The sequence below is a fragment of the Adelges cooleyi genome, unplaced genomic scaffold (assembly GCF_023614345.1).
Source record: "Adelges cooleyi isolate 19-005CV unplaced genomic scaffold, UGA_ACOO_1.1 ACOO_flye_CR_arks_rails_tigmint_CR_PRNA_2, whole genome shotgun sequence".
Taxonomy (NCBI): domain Eukaryota; kingdom Metazoa; phylum Arthropoda; class Insecta; order Hemiptera; family Adelgidae; genus Adelges; species Adelges cooleyi.
The window spans coordinates 8,012,829-8,029,646 of record NW_026095860.1 but is presented as its reverse complement, the minus strand read 5'-3'; the positions used below and the strand labels follow the sequence as shown (position 1 = coordinate 8,029,646).

Below are 16,818 nucleotides of genomic sequence, written 5' to 3'. Positions count from 1 at the left end.
AAAACTTTAATGGACATAATGAAATGCTCGAGTAAATCATTTTAAAGTATATACACTTATAGTTTGTACTTTTAGGCGAGTTGGTTTTATTTCAAGCAGAAAGTTATGAAGAGTAGAACTAATGGTTGCTCGCCGTCGCCGATAAACTTTGAGCACGACGTCGCGTCAATAACTTTCTTCTAAATTTGATTGATGGCCATCGCTTTCCTTGAACGTCTTCTAATCCCATTGTCAAATCGACGGTTGTGTTTTCGTAGGTTTGCCGTTGTTGTGTTCGGCTCGTTTTTGGCACATATACACACGGATTAAATTCGATGGCCCACGGCCGCGTTAATGTGATTAAACCGTACCGTCGTCCCCTTTCTTATTTCAATCCGCGTCTTTGGGTTTGAGGTTTTCGCGGGCGGCGCGCTCAAGGGAAATCACCGAACGATTCATTGTTAACTTACAAAAGCCGATGAAAATAGAAGAAGACAAGGGGAAAAAACTCATTTTGGAGTGTGTGTTCCGGCGGAGGGGAAACCATGTATGGCGGGGGCAAAGGGACGTACAATTAAAACGATAAACGCCACTGGGGTACCCCACGCTATTCCGTGTCAATACCAAAGGTGGTGGCGGTACTGCTGCTGCCGAAATTATCTTTGCCGTCTCTGTGTGTCTTTACTACTGCAGCAGTTGTTCGTGCTACCGTAGCTTCGAGACAATGGCCGTTGACAATGACGACAACAACTTTTAATTAAACCCACCTCCGGTATATCTACATGCCAACGGTTGACCGGGGGCGAATGTGTATATATTTATTTATATATAACATACGAGCACGTGTAACGATGGATCTTAAGTGCGCGAGTGAGTATAGAAAGCATTTATGTGGGTATCGGATATAATAGACCGTTGTGCCGTTAAGGGGTTGTTTTTAGTAACAAAAAATATACATACGTATAACAGAACAACGTTTTTCAAATGGTCTTAAACATATTATTTCAGCCTATTTTCTCGAACCCTTATCGTCATTGAATTTACAATTTTTACATTAATTAATAATTATAATAGACAATAGTATCATTTGTTTCAATTTCTATAACAATGCAACTTAATTTGTAAAAAAATATAGTCACCTATGACTAAGGTCATATCTATCAGCTGGTAAAATTAAAATACTATTTATGTAAATGTACATTTTAAGTTTATCAGCTGATAGGTCCTTAGTCATAGGTGTGGTATTTTTTTATCGACTAAATTGCTTTGTTATAGAAATTGAAACGAATGATAATATTATAATTATTAATTAATGTAAAAGTTGTAAATTCAATAACGATAAGGATTCGAAACTGTAAAGAATATAATATTAAAATAAATACACAAGGCTAAAGTTGTTTGCTCTACCAAAGATTGTCATGTACCAGAAAAACAAAGGAAATGGACAAAAAGGCCGTAAGCTGACTGGGAAAATAGCAAAGCGGTGTTCGGGTTTCGTAAAACTTTTTGATCATTCATTGTTTTTTATATAAGAACGCAATAAAAAGGTATCAAAAAGCCGGTCAAGTACCCTAGTCGGATGTATATCATTTGAAAGACTTTAAGGTAAACCTTTTTTTTTTCTATAATAATGGCATTACACAAAAACAAAAGCCCATATAAGCTCACATAAATATTAGTATACGTACATTACATTCTGTTGTTTTCATTCGACTTCGCTCATTTGGAAAAAAAATAATTTATTACTAAATTTAGTACTCTGATACTACCATGATCATTAACGACTACTTATAAAAACAATTTTTAATTTTAAATTATGATCTTTTTATCCCGAGATGTCAACAATCAGAGTTTTTAACGCTTCATGGTTGTTTTATAATAAAATAAGTAGATACGAACTGTAGAAATAAATACAAAATTAAATAGGTACATTCAGACGAGCAAATTTGTATAATATTAAAAAAAAATCTTTAGCTTATTTTTTAATACTAACAAAGTACCTGTAAAATTTCTAAAATAAGACTTCTGTTTTTAACAACTAAATACATATATGTTATAACATATGTTATCCAGGGCGATTCGTTAAGGATATATGTGTATATTACAATTTTGTAGTTTGATTTTTATCAATTGGCAACAAAAAAAAAATTAATGTCTTCTTATAAATTAAAGAATCCTAACGTCAAATCGTAAAAAAAAATAACACTTTAAAAATATCGTTTAAAATAAGTGTATTTCATAACTCTTTTCTTTTTTTGTATTTGACATTTTAAAATCGAAATGAAAAACAAAGTTAAGCAAACATAAGCGAGATTACTGATTAACATGTAAACTGCTGTCTTCATTCTCCATGACGGTTCAGTTAAGTTGTTAGTATAATTTCTCGAGTATTTTTAGACGGGTACAGTTGCAAAAATTATCGAACGTGTAATATCACCATTATTATCACCATGTATATTAGACTTAAAATGATATAGTCGAGTTTTACCGTAATATTATCGAGTAAAGTAATACAATAATATAATATTAATGTGTAAGTGGCACATTCAAAATAGATTGTTTCTTCTTATTGAAAAAACTATTATAATATCTGACGTTGTGCTCTGCGGTTAACAACGCTTCGAATTTCTCGAAAACTAATATTGACAATCAGAAACAGCCAACGCCATAACAAGAATATAACGCGTACAGTGGCCCCTCGGATCACGATAGATCTTAGCAACTGTCGAATAGCGTTGGCGCGCATGAAATCAGAAATGTGTAAAACCGATTACATCATGCAAATGCGTTCGCTGCAACGGTCGATATTATATGGAGCGACTGTTGTATGTATTTGCTAATGGCACTGTTGAATATGTATGAAACGCGCAGGGCTCCATTCTTGCTTTGGCGGGTACGAAAAACCATCTCTGATTTATGAATTCATAGAATCATATTATACCCGGTTGGGTTTTCCCCAGAGGACTCTGCCAGTGAGTCCTGTCCGTGTTATCCTGTTCTTGGCCGAGACGGTAAAGTATATACAAGGTGTGTGTGTGTAATTTTTTGGTTTGAATGGCAATAACGAGTAACGATGACTATTATTACTGACACGACTCGTGTCTTTGACTTTTGGAACAATTAACCTTTATCCCTAGACCCGGCCCGAGTTTTTATACTTGTGTTTCTATATTAGTACGATAATTACTACATTGTTAATCGTTTTTTTCTTACCGCTTCGGTGTGTATAGGGTGGACGGCAAACATGACACCGGCCAGTAATCCGTACATGTGTTGTAACCCGGCGACGGATATGCAAAGCCGAGCGAACAGCACACTACACAGCCCGTGAAGGACAACGTTGACCAGATGAAACCACACGGGTTCCAGACCAAACAAATAATGGTTTAACCTGAAACACACAAACAATTATCGGTATTATAGTATATATATATATATACTATTTTTTTGTTTTATATTTTATAAAAATAACATCTGTTATTGAACTTAAAGTCTACAAAGAGTATTAAATATATTTGAATTCCTATACGAACGTAATTTTATTAGGTTAATATTATTTTGTTTAAACCGCATAATATAGATCCTTAACAGCAAATCATAATATAAATGTATCAAAAGAATATAGTAAAAATATTAAATTTTTTGGATGCTGTATTAGGGGTTTGGATTTTATTTAAAATAACTAAAACTTAAAAAATGTTTAATTATAATGCAATTAAATACTAGATAGGTATAATTTAAAATACACATTCTACTTATTGTTAGTTATAAAATATTGTATTTCTCAATAAATATTCACAGAAACAACGCATTAGGCTTTTAATAAAAATAATAATATAATGTTTTATTAGTTTTGCATTTTTTAATTTTGAGTAATTTAATAAAACCTCGACCATATTAATGCAGTATACAAGTTATTAAGTTCTTTGACTCTTGATTATTTCACATTCCATTATCGCTTTAACTACTTATTATAAAAAAGGTCTCGAGTTTATAATTTTTATGCACTCGCTTTTATAATAAAAGCTAGCCTGGTGGAAAAGTAACCCGTAGGATAATCCGACCCAATTTGAGTATGTTTTTATTTGATCGAATTATTATATTACAAATAATTGTCAGTAATTGATTTAACGAAGTTTTGAATAATTATAAACGGGTTTTTTGTTTGTGTCCAACCAAATTACGCGTAATCTGATAAGCTCGATAAGAAGTCGGTGCGCGAAATCTAGGCATGGGTCGCGACCAAGTCACCGGTGCCAAACTTTTTAAACTTATAATTAAAACAGCGAGATTATACTCTCTTTCTCTCTTTGGGAATAATTAAAACCGGGAGTTGTACCCGGAAAAAGCTAAATTCTAGTGGAGGAGTTTTATTCTAACGAGCGATTATCCTCAAGTTAATTTGAATAAACCTTGCGCGAGGAATATAGATTGCACCGAGATCCGCAAGTGCCTGTATTCACTTCTCGGATTTCTTTAATGAAGTCGTTTTAAAACTTTTCCCATCACGTCAACGACGGCCAGCGAACAGCTTTAGCAACAATTCGCTGATAACCATAACATAACACTGCGTATTGCGTAAATCGATTATTTCACCGGATACCTTTTCCTTTAGTGTAGTAACTGGTTAAGTTGGTCGGTTATATCTGAGCACTGATTTTGTAGACCAATATTTACTATCGGGTCGCTTTGGTTTAAATTAAATCTTCATTGTTAACCTATCACTATCATCGTTTTATTCATGATGACCTGGGGGTAATGTAATATATTACATAATATAATAGTAATAAGTTGTAGCACATTAAAGTTGTGCAGAATTCAAAATACCCATAGATCATGTGGTTTCTGTTAAACTGCAGTATTTTATTTTTATAATAATTCTGATTTTATAATTTTATTAGTATTTAAAAAAACAACAACTTATGTTAATCACGTGGAATTACATTTTTAGTTAAAAAATAATCAGCAGTTTGGCTATTTTATTTTATAATTTGGGATATCAAATCAGAGCGTTAAGCTGTTATTTCTGTTATAACAGAGTGTGAATAGTTCTATACCTTATACCTTTAGGCTTTATGATTCTCCAATGCATGACAATTTAAAATTAAACGTCAACAATAAAGATAAAGTATACATTATTAAATTATTAATATTTTAATTTTTCTTACACGTTATAATATTTTAACTTTAATACGAAGCTTAAAAATACTAGATGGAAACGAGAACGAGCTACTCGGCATTTACAGATACGATCAAGAGTTCAACGTGTACATTATTTACGGGAAAATCTTGGTATTTTACAAATCTGTTTTACCTACAATTGGCTAACTAGTAATAACTCGAATTTTTATCATAAGTAATTAAATTGAACCAAGCGAAGCTGATCAAAAACTATTTTTTTGTGCTTTGTTTATCACTTCATTTACTTATCGTAAATATTTTTACAACTTAATGTTTGTTTTACCAATCTCGTTTTATTTAACATAAGCGGGAGCCTGGATTCTGGAAAAGGGGATTCGAAGTGCGACTGTTTTCCGTTGCTTACCGTGCCAGACGGGTAGCCATTTCTTTAAGCAAATGTTTGCAAATACGTTTTTTAGAAAGGTTCAATACTCTATATTGTAGACATAGGATGAGGTCATGTGTGCTTAAGGCGTTTCTACAAAACTCGTACGTTCGATTTATAATTGTGTCGACCCAACCGGTCTGCTGTTTGCTCGTGTCCGGATAGCTTTGAAGTTTTCTCTACATATGCGATGGCTATTTGTTAAGAGGGCGTCACGTCACTATTGACGTCCCGGGAAATGCACTTTCCCGGCAAAACTAAGCGGTTCTAGCACATGTGTACCAATAAATAGAATTAAACATAAAAAGAATATAATATACATGTTTACATAAGTGATTTTCGATGAAATATTTTACAACGAAAACGTAAGCTTTTGAAATAGAAAGGTCAACGTCCTATAGCTTGGTTCTGCACAACAAATTCTTTATCTCCTCTTTTGGCTCTTGGTTAGGTCGAAGCTGTTCAGTTTCCCGGTAACGTACATCTTAAGAAACACATGTTTCCGACGTACGACCTTTTTCTAAACGACTTCTCGGTAAACTATCGAAATCTGCCATCGGTTTATCTTAGCTTTTTATTTAAACGGACGTAAACATTTTAGTTCGATGTCGAGTTTTATCGAATAATTTCCTATGCTTTACCCATTCTCGTTATAAATACCACGTTAGGATTTAAAATATGTTTTTCACATGACCTTATGATCGGAATTTGTAATGGTATTACGTTGTGTCAGAATATTTATATTGAATAAGTTTTCATAAACTAAATATTATTAGGTATAAAGTCTCGAAGACATTGATGACTACCATATTATAATATTATCACACACGACCGTGATCGCGTTTTTCTTTGATCCAAGTCAATAAACCGCTTCGGTGGCACTTTACACACACAGCGATCGTTTAGTATAATAATAATAATATAACTGTACTTAAATTTCCATCCGTCGAAAGTTGAAGAATTATTTTTACCGCATTCGTGTGTGGGCTTTTGTTCGTTGTCTTTACAATTACTGTTATTATTATTATTATTTCGTCGGGGTTTGCCGGCGCGTTTATCATGTTAATACAGGCATTCGTGAGTTGCCCACCACGATCCACGTACTACTATCCCACTGCGATGATTGTTCGGCACGCAATTACCCAAAACCAAAGGCGCAGTTAAACTTTGAACGTTATTATACGGTTCGTGACTATGATGCATAAAAATAATATATAATTCAGATACTTATATATACAGGTATTTGAGTAAACAAAATTTTTTTCCGTTTACCGAACGCATTTGTATAACGACGAACCATGTTAACGAGAAGTGAATTTACTAAAATATTATTTAGTACCGTAATAATTAAAGGTGAGGTGAGGTGAGCATGTACTGATGTATTCCGTATCAGTGCCATCGGTGTTTATGTGATATTCGAGTGGAAGAATTTTCCTTTGTACATCGACAGACACATATTTTTTCTGTTTTCTGCCGGCGAATTTTCTCACATTCGCCTAACAAGATTTGACCGGCCGCCCGCAAAGTAGCCGTGCACTTTTAAAACACAAAAATATATTATATTTGTATATACTTATACATGTACAGATAGATACTGTTCGTATATAGGATAATATAATAATAAAAGCGACGGCCACCGGCGGTATAATCTGATTAGTCGGACATGTCGGCGACCGCCTTGCGACGTGCGTGTTAGTGGGCAATTCCCAAATGCGACCTCTGTCGGAGTTTCGAGAGCCCAAACTCAATTATTATCAATTTTCCACGTGTGTCTCTTTCTCGTGTTTGGATCGGCTCTCGCTTTTATTTTATTTTTTAGTTACTCGGTCGAAGATATGCGGCAGGACGACTTCCGGACGCGTATTGCGGCTAAAAAAAAACAAAAAGAAAACTACCGTCGGTGAGGAGAGCTGAGTCCGGACGAGGAGGGTTAAAATAAAATAAAAATACCTAGGTATCCTAAGAGCTGAGTTAGAACGTGTAGCGACGACCGGTGGGAGGTGGGAAAGGGATGACAGACGACAAAGTAAGGTGAAAATATATATTACAACAGAATTCCGAAGTTTCGCCGTGCGTTTAATCATATTACACAACAATGCCGGAGCGCCCGCTAGGAATGCCCGTGCTTTGTAATAATTATGAAGTTAGCAGCGAGCTAAGTAAATTAGCCGTAATGAAATTTGATTTAGGTGAATGCGATGTCACGCCACTGTGTCTCTGCGCCTACCGGAAACGGAATAGTAATTATCGTTCCAATATGTAGAAATGAGAATAATATATAATATACCTACAATTTATACATAACCGAACGATCACGGCGCAACGGCTTTACGGGAATTTTTAAAAAAAATGAATAATAATCAACCGCGTGTAGGTAAGTACGTATATAGGTCATTAATTAGGAAAATGTCCACAGGTCCGATAGTCGTCACCGGACGAGTTCGATGAAATAAAAAATAAATTAAAAAAAAAAACGTAACGCGCTGCAGTAATTTCCGGCGTATGAAAAAAAATCGAAGTGGGAAAAAAATGTCGTCGTCGTAGAAATATCCGTATAGTATACCGCACGTACTTGTCTGTATGGGCCTATGTATGTATATACATGTACGAGTATACAGCTCACATAAGGGTAAAACCCTGTGTCTGACCGCGGACGTCAGAGGTATATGACAGACAGGCATGTCGATCGCCGTGACTATTTGCATATTATATTCGCTGTAAACATTATTAAACACGGTGTGTGCTTGTACAGAAATGCGTTTGGGCGTATACTTACTTACATTCCAACCGGTGAGGACACACTATATTATTATATAGTGTTGTGTAAAAAATGTCAAATATATCCGAGTTCGAATAGCGCGTTTGTGAGAAAAGAGTTTAACTAATCAAGTCTGAACGTAATATTAAAAAATTAAAAATGCCTACATTTTTAAAATTAAGAAATCAACGAATCGACGATTAAGAACAATACTACTGCGGCACCTTTAAAAAATCGAAATACGGAAAACGGTCATCGAATCGGCTGATAAGAAATAAGATGGTAACAAGAATGCTTGTAGAAAATAAAACTACTGGTTAGAGAAATCAAAGTGATAAAGAACGATGATTAACAATAATAATAGACTAGCTGATAAAAGGTGTGATAGTTGTAATTATGACAAAGTTAATATTGAATATATTTTGTGAGGGCTACACGCACATTTGGGTAGTAGTAACTGTAATAATACTCATCACAACAATCGAGAAGATAAAGATTTCCTTTATCGGCTTTTACAACAGTTTCGAAAAATGCTTTATTTTATTAATTTTAATTTTTTGTAATGTACATATTATGTACAATACATAGCCCATACACGGTACACTGGGTTTTGTTTGTATGAGCAGAAAAACGTTATATCTTATTGGAAAACACAATACTTTTGGACGCGCTGCCTGAATATTGTTCGTTGTTTTTTATTTTAATATTATTTTTGGTTAGCGTTCGGTTTTAACGATAAACGAAATCGCCAGTAATCGTTTTTGCATAGACAGACCGGTGCGAATGTAATTTACTATATAATACAACGACATTAGTGTGGCTCTCGCAGTTTCCCACCATTTTGTTGTTAATTCGTCATGATTATCGCCGGAGCTATTATCGGATCAAGCACGCCCCGAGAAATATTTCACTGCCATTGTTATGCAAACTAACAAAGAAAATTATTATTATTTTTTTTTTTTGGCCTTCCGTTTCTTCAATAATAATTCATTGATAAAAATATTTGGTCCGTACTGGATAAATACGGTTACAAAAAAAAAAAAAACACCATTAAGTCAGATCAAAACCGCAAGTATACGTCTGTCAGGTTTGGTACATACGTTTTGAATGTTTAATGATGACGAGTCCGCCAAATGTTTTCGAATATAACTTAAAACCGAGTTTATTCAACATTTAGCTTTTCTATATCTGTATATATATATAAATACAGATATAGATATACAAAATACATAATATTATTGTTGTTATTGTTAAAAAGTAAATCCGCACTGACCGTGTTAACAATACACAATAGGTATTATATTATATTTTGAACGGTGGTTTTTCTGCCATTGTGTAATATGATTGAGCTTCTCTGTCTGCTATATCTTGTTGTAGTGAAAATTGAAAAACTACTTTTGTTTCTAAATAATAATGTTATACACAAACATATTATTTTACCACCGCGAACACGGAAGTTTATTCGTGTTCTGATCCTATTACATAAGTTTTAATGATTCGTATTCCAACTCCCAACTCAATAATTTCTGAAAACTTATCTCTCTCCGTCTTCCTTGTCTGAGAGGTTGTCCCCTTAAAAGTTCTGAAGAGCATTGTTTTTAAATTTCTGACCTACTCGTTCTCGGTTTTTAGCTTTATTTTTTAAACTAATTCAGCCCACTTTTGCCTCTCTTTTTATCTCATTACTCGGCGTAACCCAAAACTTGCTATTCGTTCTAACTGGTGTTACTCACGTTTTTTCCCACTTGAAGAAAGACAAATTTACAAATAATCCAAAGTATTAACAACAACTGTTTGGTATTAACAATAAAAATCCACCCAAAATCATCATAACTCTTGTCATAACGTCATCATTCGATTTATTTTAGGCGCTGGCTTTTCTATTTAATTAATACCTATAAAATAGTATAATGGTTGATCCATAACATTTTTCAATAAAATCTAATAATATTAAACAAAAAATAATAACCCTATTTTATACATTAAAAAAAAAATACATTGCTTAGAGCTAAATAAATCGCAATAATGGTAATTAGTAAAATAATTAGTTTATATAATTTAATGTCGGGTGAGTGACATTTCTATACTATTTGAACATTTTTTTTGTTTTCGAATTATTACAAAAGTTATATAACTCGTTAGCTGTTCATTAACACTTTGTACGATTCGCGCCACCGATAAAATTTGCATCGACTTTTTCTGCGCTACTTTGTTGTAAACTTGTAAATAGTTGCTTGCTAAACAAGTTTCTTTGATCACTCGTACAACTATTATGTAATTTCTCGGACGTCTGTTGCAAAATCTAATCAATTTTGACTTTTACTTTTTACATCATATAAAAATATTGATATTTTAACGTTTACTTAATTTTATGTTTTCTATGTTTATATTATTATGTTTTGTAGCTGTACTGTTTTATAAACGCGCATGTAATAATGTTTTTCAAATGTAAACCAATTGAGAGTTATTGCCAAGTAAATATTTATAATATTATTAAGTTTTATTGGTACTTTTTTATTTGAAAAAAAACACTCAGAATTTGTTTGATTATGGAAATTAATGCAATGATTTTAATTCAAGGTTATAACAAGTTATAACAAACAAGTTATATTATTATAATTGATAATATTTTTAGTAGGTAAAATAACAGTTTACTACGCTTATGCATGGTTTTATAGACATGCATGTACCGATATTGCATAACTAAAGTGCCGTATTTCAAAGGTTATATAAATAAACTGCTTTTTTAACACGCTTATATTAGCTTCACTTGTATGTATGTATGTCTGTTTGTATGTTTGTATGTTTGTATGTAACTATGTAACTAAAAGAGATAGGTAACTGAACGTACATGCGTGTATTCATTGTTGTTTACCTGAAGTTTTCAAGTAATAGAGACACGTATGTACTAGAATTAAAAAACACGATTTTAAAGCACATCGAACTAAAAAGTGGAAAATAAAAAAAACATAGTTTAAAAAAACTAAAAAACACGCTTAAATATTAAAATAAACTAAAAAGTAGAAAATAATTTTCAATATAGAAATCAATTAATAAAAAATAAATAGTATTATTGTGAAAAAAGTGTGGGGCACTTTTCAAGAACTGATATATGTAGCACCCCACGCTTTTTTCACAATAATACTATTTATTTTTTATTAATTGATTTCTATATTGAAAATTATTTTCTACTTTTTAGTTTATTTTAATATTTAAGCGTGTTTTTTAGTTTTTTTAAACTATATTTTTTTTTTATTTATACTCAAATAAATCATAATCAAAAACGTTTTTTTATTATAAAAACGTTAAAATCATAACTCGAGATTTAAACATGAGCTTTATTAATGGATTGAAACATCCTAAACTAAAAATATTTTAAGTTAGTTAGTCTAAAACTATAACATTTACAGTAATATTTAAAAAAACAATATAAGCAAATATTCAAATATTAAATTGAATTACAGAACCGATAAGCTTGTTATTATTAACTTTTTTGATTTTACTAGTCGACATATCCGAACCGACCACTGATGGATGTGCTGAAGGTTTTCTATTTTGATTATACAAAAAAACTGTTGTAAAATATTGTCAATACATTAAATTATACACTTTGCCAGATGTGTGTACATAATTCATTGGTTCTTGCACTTTATTAACCATGCGAGGGTCATTTTGTGTATTCACTTTGTATGAAACGTCAGAATGTCCTTTTATTCAAAATAAACAATTTTTTTAATATTAAACTCAGGGCCTATATAATGTGAAACGTATGCAACTTATTATTATTGTGTCTGATTTATAAAGTACCTAACCTTTCCACAACAGTGTTTAATGTTTATTGTGGATTATTACTTAATATCATTTATCGATTAGCCAATTATAATATTGTTAACCCAATTTTTTTTAACGGAATCAAATTTTTAATCTGACGTTTAAATACTTTACTCAACACATTAAGGATAATAAATGAATAAAATAAGAATAACTAAAATCAATAACAACTATACTCAATGGTCATTCTATTGAATGTGTATTATACAATGTATAATAACAGAATATTAGCACTCATCTGTGTACAGAATACCTTTTGACAGACATCTAAGTCCCTAATGATGAGTAATGATTATTTTGAAATTACACAATTTGTATTTTTACAAAAAGCTTTTGGATGAAATAAAATATTCTACAAAGTCTATCCGTAATGTTACCTAAATACTGTCTAATATTAATAAATATATACTTCTGTCCTGTAAGCACTTTTTTGTAAGAGTAGTTATATCAATACTATTATAGCACCATATGAATTAATCGATTGTAGGTATGAAATAATAATAAAAGAAGGGAAAATGTATAGTATTTATAAAAATATTCGTACTGAACTTAACCTGAACCAGGAAACTATTTTAAAAATATTTTACCAGAACCAATACGGAACCGAAACCTAATATAGATATATATATTTTTCCAACTCCTAATTGAAACTGGAACCGAATTAACTTGGAAATGCAACTCCCATTTTGAGTCCAGCTTGTAAACATAAACCCCCGTGTAATTGAAAGCAAAACATATTTTTGCCTTTGCCATGATCATTAGAGGTAAAAAGGCTTTGGGTTTCAAAGCGATTCGTCTAAGTAATCCGAAGCGAACGTTAACGGGCAGTTGCAAATTACGTTAAACCACACCTTGTCGTGCTGTGTTTGGTCGTCGGACATTCCAAACGGCTTAATTGTACGGATTCGTTACTATTTTTATTTTTTCCCCGGAGAACTCACGTTTCGTTTTCACGGTAATTAAATTGCGAGTCTTAAGCGAGACGCAGAAGGAACAAAAAATAAAACGCCATAACAATAGTACTCGTTATTTTCGTCAAGTCAATTTTTTGACAATGACACGACGGTTTGTGACCGTTTCGTTTTAATTAAAAAATAATAATAATAAAAAACACCGCCCCCGGGCACCATAGCCTGTGTACCGCACCTGCAGTGGGCAGGACCCGCATAATATATACAAACAGAACGTTGCGGACGTCTGGAAACGTAATGGAAGGAAATAGTTGATAAGAAAAATAAAAAATAAAAACGGTTTTATTTCAATACCGACCGTGACAAGGCGTCAAAAAGCTTTTTCCGTTATTACAATAATTATAATTATTACTTTCCTCCTCCCTGCCGGGGCATCGGTTTCGGTTTTATTCCCTTTGGTCTCTTAACGACGCTATCCGAACGGACGGTTGTCAAAGGACGTTTTAAACGACTATTGGGATTGCCTCGTGAAAATCATTATGGCGCAGTGTTTTTATTACACTTAGTGCTCGCGTGGGCGCTTTCGATGTACTTAAAAATCTGTTTAATCGGTTACGACACTTTGGTGCGATACGGCGTGGCGCGGCGACGTCACCGTTGAATAAATAACAAGTACAAGACTTACCGTTGGCACTGTGTGCTACTTCTATTTCTTATATATTGTTGTACAGCAAAGCATTGTACTGGGTTAGACCTAGTAGAAATCGGGTTGTTGACAATAAATAACACGGCACGTTCGTTTAACCGTAAACCATAAAATTAATTCAATTGTTTTTTTTTTGTTGATCATTTTACACATCTACTTTAAGTGATACTGAATTCAATTATACACAGTTAAAATGTTTTCCCTTGACTATCGTCTTAAGCCGATATGGAAAGCCATTCTGTTCGTACCTATAACATAATCACTCAACAGTATTAACAGCTTTATCTTCTTGACCATTACAAAGGCCTATGAAACTAAAACAAAGTATATGTCGAGGCTTATAAGCGAGTGTGTATATGTGTAGTGTAACGAACGAGTTTTCAGTGATTCGTCAAGGGTTAGAGAAACTTGTTTTCTCTATTAAAGTACAAGCTTAAAAGGGACTCCATGCCAAGGATACGCTGATGGTAAGTGTTGGCAGACAAAAAAGTACTAGCGGATAACCGTTTGTAGAAATGTTGGAGCTAACAACGTGTAGAAATTAATGGAAGCGATAAAAATAAATGAACATTAATAGGACATTTAAAAATTGATATTGCGTACCTACACTCCCGTCTGTATAAAAAAAACTGTTTAATATAATTTGTTCAACAATATAATTGTTTCATACACAGTTTTAAATGTAAGTACGTTAAAATCGCAGGATACAACTATTGACTTTTTAGTGATTTTTTATATTAACATAATATGCCTTTAGCAAATAATGAGTTCGTGTCGGTTTGTTTTTGCGCGGAGTATTGTCGTCTACTACACAACACATATGTAATAAATGTAGACATTTAAATTTTTGCTATAGGCTAAACAGGTCATGAATTACTATGGAAAAACATTTCATCGTTATGGTTTTAATTACGGCAGTAGGGTTATGCATGGAAAATGATACAATCCATCAGGTCGACTTTTTATGGAAAGAACAACACGGAAATTAACCAAGAATTCACGGTCCATGCTAAGTCATTTAGGGATATTTTGGACACTACCTGTGAACCACAACACTATCATCAAACAAGAGGAATTAATAAATGCATATGGAAAGCAAAAAAACATAAATGTCTTCCACGATTTTTATATATAGGTACAGATTAGATTCTTCCATGAAATTCATAATAGAACATTTGCTCTATATTGGATTTCATTACATTCACGTTGTATTTTCAATAGGAATAATTAAATTTAGTAATTATTTTTTGGTTTGATAATTTCTCATTTTTAAAGTAATCATGATATTGAACGTTAACACTTGAACTTTAACAAAAAATAATATTATTTATTATTACAATATTATTCTATTCAATATTTGCTGATGATATAAAATTATTTTTGTGTATTAAATAGCCGACTGTGTATCTCTACAAAATTCATTCAACTCACTAGTAGACTGGTGCAACTCAGTCGGTTGTAATTTAGCTATTTATAAATGTAAAATTATGTCATTATTTGGACACCGAACTTGCATCAAGTATAATTATACTATTAATAATATTATTTTAGAACGAGTAGATAAAATTGATGATCTAGGCTTCACTTACTCGCCTTCGCTGTCATTTAGGCTTCATATCGATAATATAGTAAGCAAAGCGTTACGAATATTGGGGTTTATTAGACGGTATGCTAGAACAGTCATGTCAGCCCGCACTATGGGATTGGTTCATAACCAGCATGACTATCTACCAGTACTTAATACGCTTAATCTATCGACTCTAGAGAATCGGACAGAGGTCATGGATCAAAAATGCTTAGGCAATTTGTTATCAGGTATCACTGACTCCCATACACTTTTGGCTCGAATTGGTTTTTGGGTTCCTAGGCTTAATGCAAGACCTAGAGATCCGTTCTATATAGCTCCAATCAGAAGTGTGTTTTTGGAGGGTGCCCCACTAAGAAGACCTATGTCTCGTGAGAATACTAAATCCTAATTTTATTAAGTTATATTGAATTATGTAATTTTTATTAAGTGTATTAGTTTCTATGTTATTATGTATTATTCATTGTTCTATTATTATAATTGTGTATTAAAAAAAACCGCAAGATGTTTATTATTATAAATAAATAAAAAAATATTGAATAGAATTTAGAAAGTTAATAGACAGATTAACAATGGTTCGCAACATACAAACACACATACATGAACATACTAAAATGCATACACACACTAAAATATAATTTCTTGTTTTTGAAATTAAACAACTACCGGTGTGTTGTATATGTCTATGTAAATTACAAAACTTGTACTAGCGGAAAGTTTATATTTATTCCATATTTAATGTTTGTGTTCTTCGGCGATAAGCGATACAATCTTAATATGGAACTTTTACACATACAACCTGTGCTCGACAACAAAGTTTTGTGCACAAGGTAATTAAAAACATTTCCGACTACATAAGTGGCAGGCGTGTGGTTTGAAATTCCTAGGGGATTTGACTTTTATTATTATTTTACTATAATGTCAAACAAAAGGGTAAAATAACTTACTCAAGAAATTTCAGGAGCAAAATCTTTTCATTAATAACTCTTTTGTTCGTTTTAAAAGGCCCTGGAAAGTGTACGACACCACAATGGCGGCAAAAAATATAGCCTGGTAATGTAAAATATCTCTGCGCGTTATCATAGCTCACAATGCGCACAATAAACTTTCGCCCTTTGTGCCGAGGTGCTGAAACAGTTGGCTGTATTATGTCTACTGGAAAAAACGTCCCTGCCCACTTAACCGCCCGTGAATGTATTTTCAATCCCTAAATAAGTTCGTATCGATGATTTTACACTTTTCCCAAAATGTACATGTAAACTGCATACACCACCGCCACCACAACGTTCTGCTGGCTTTCGGTCTGCAAGTTGTAGTCCGGTTGCATTGATCAATGGGCGATCCTAATTTATGTTCATTTACAATACAGAATTGCGAGTCAAAAAGTATCCACATTGCATGCTTCCAAACAACTCGTTTAAGTTAATACTAATTGTTATATGTATCCAAGCGCTTCGGTTAATAATTTTTATTGATTTATTT

At 32.7% G+C, this 16,818-nt stretch overlaps 1 protein-coding gene across 1 annotated transcript in view; it reads right to left on the bottom strand.

Moving 5' to 3' along the window:
* Positions 1-16,818, bottom strand: part of LOC126833720 (protein O-mannosyl-transferase TMTC1-like) — an 84,771-nt gene that overhangs the window by 58,245 nt on the left and 9,708 nt on the right. Inside the window, exon 2 of the mRNA XM_050565220.1 lies at positions 3,193-3,370. Coding sequence (XP_050421177.1) covers positions 3,193-3,370 — 178 coding nt within the window. The remainder of the gene's footprint in view (positions 1-3,192; positions 3,371-16,818) is intronic.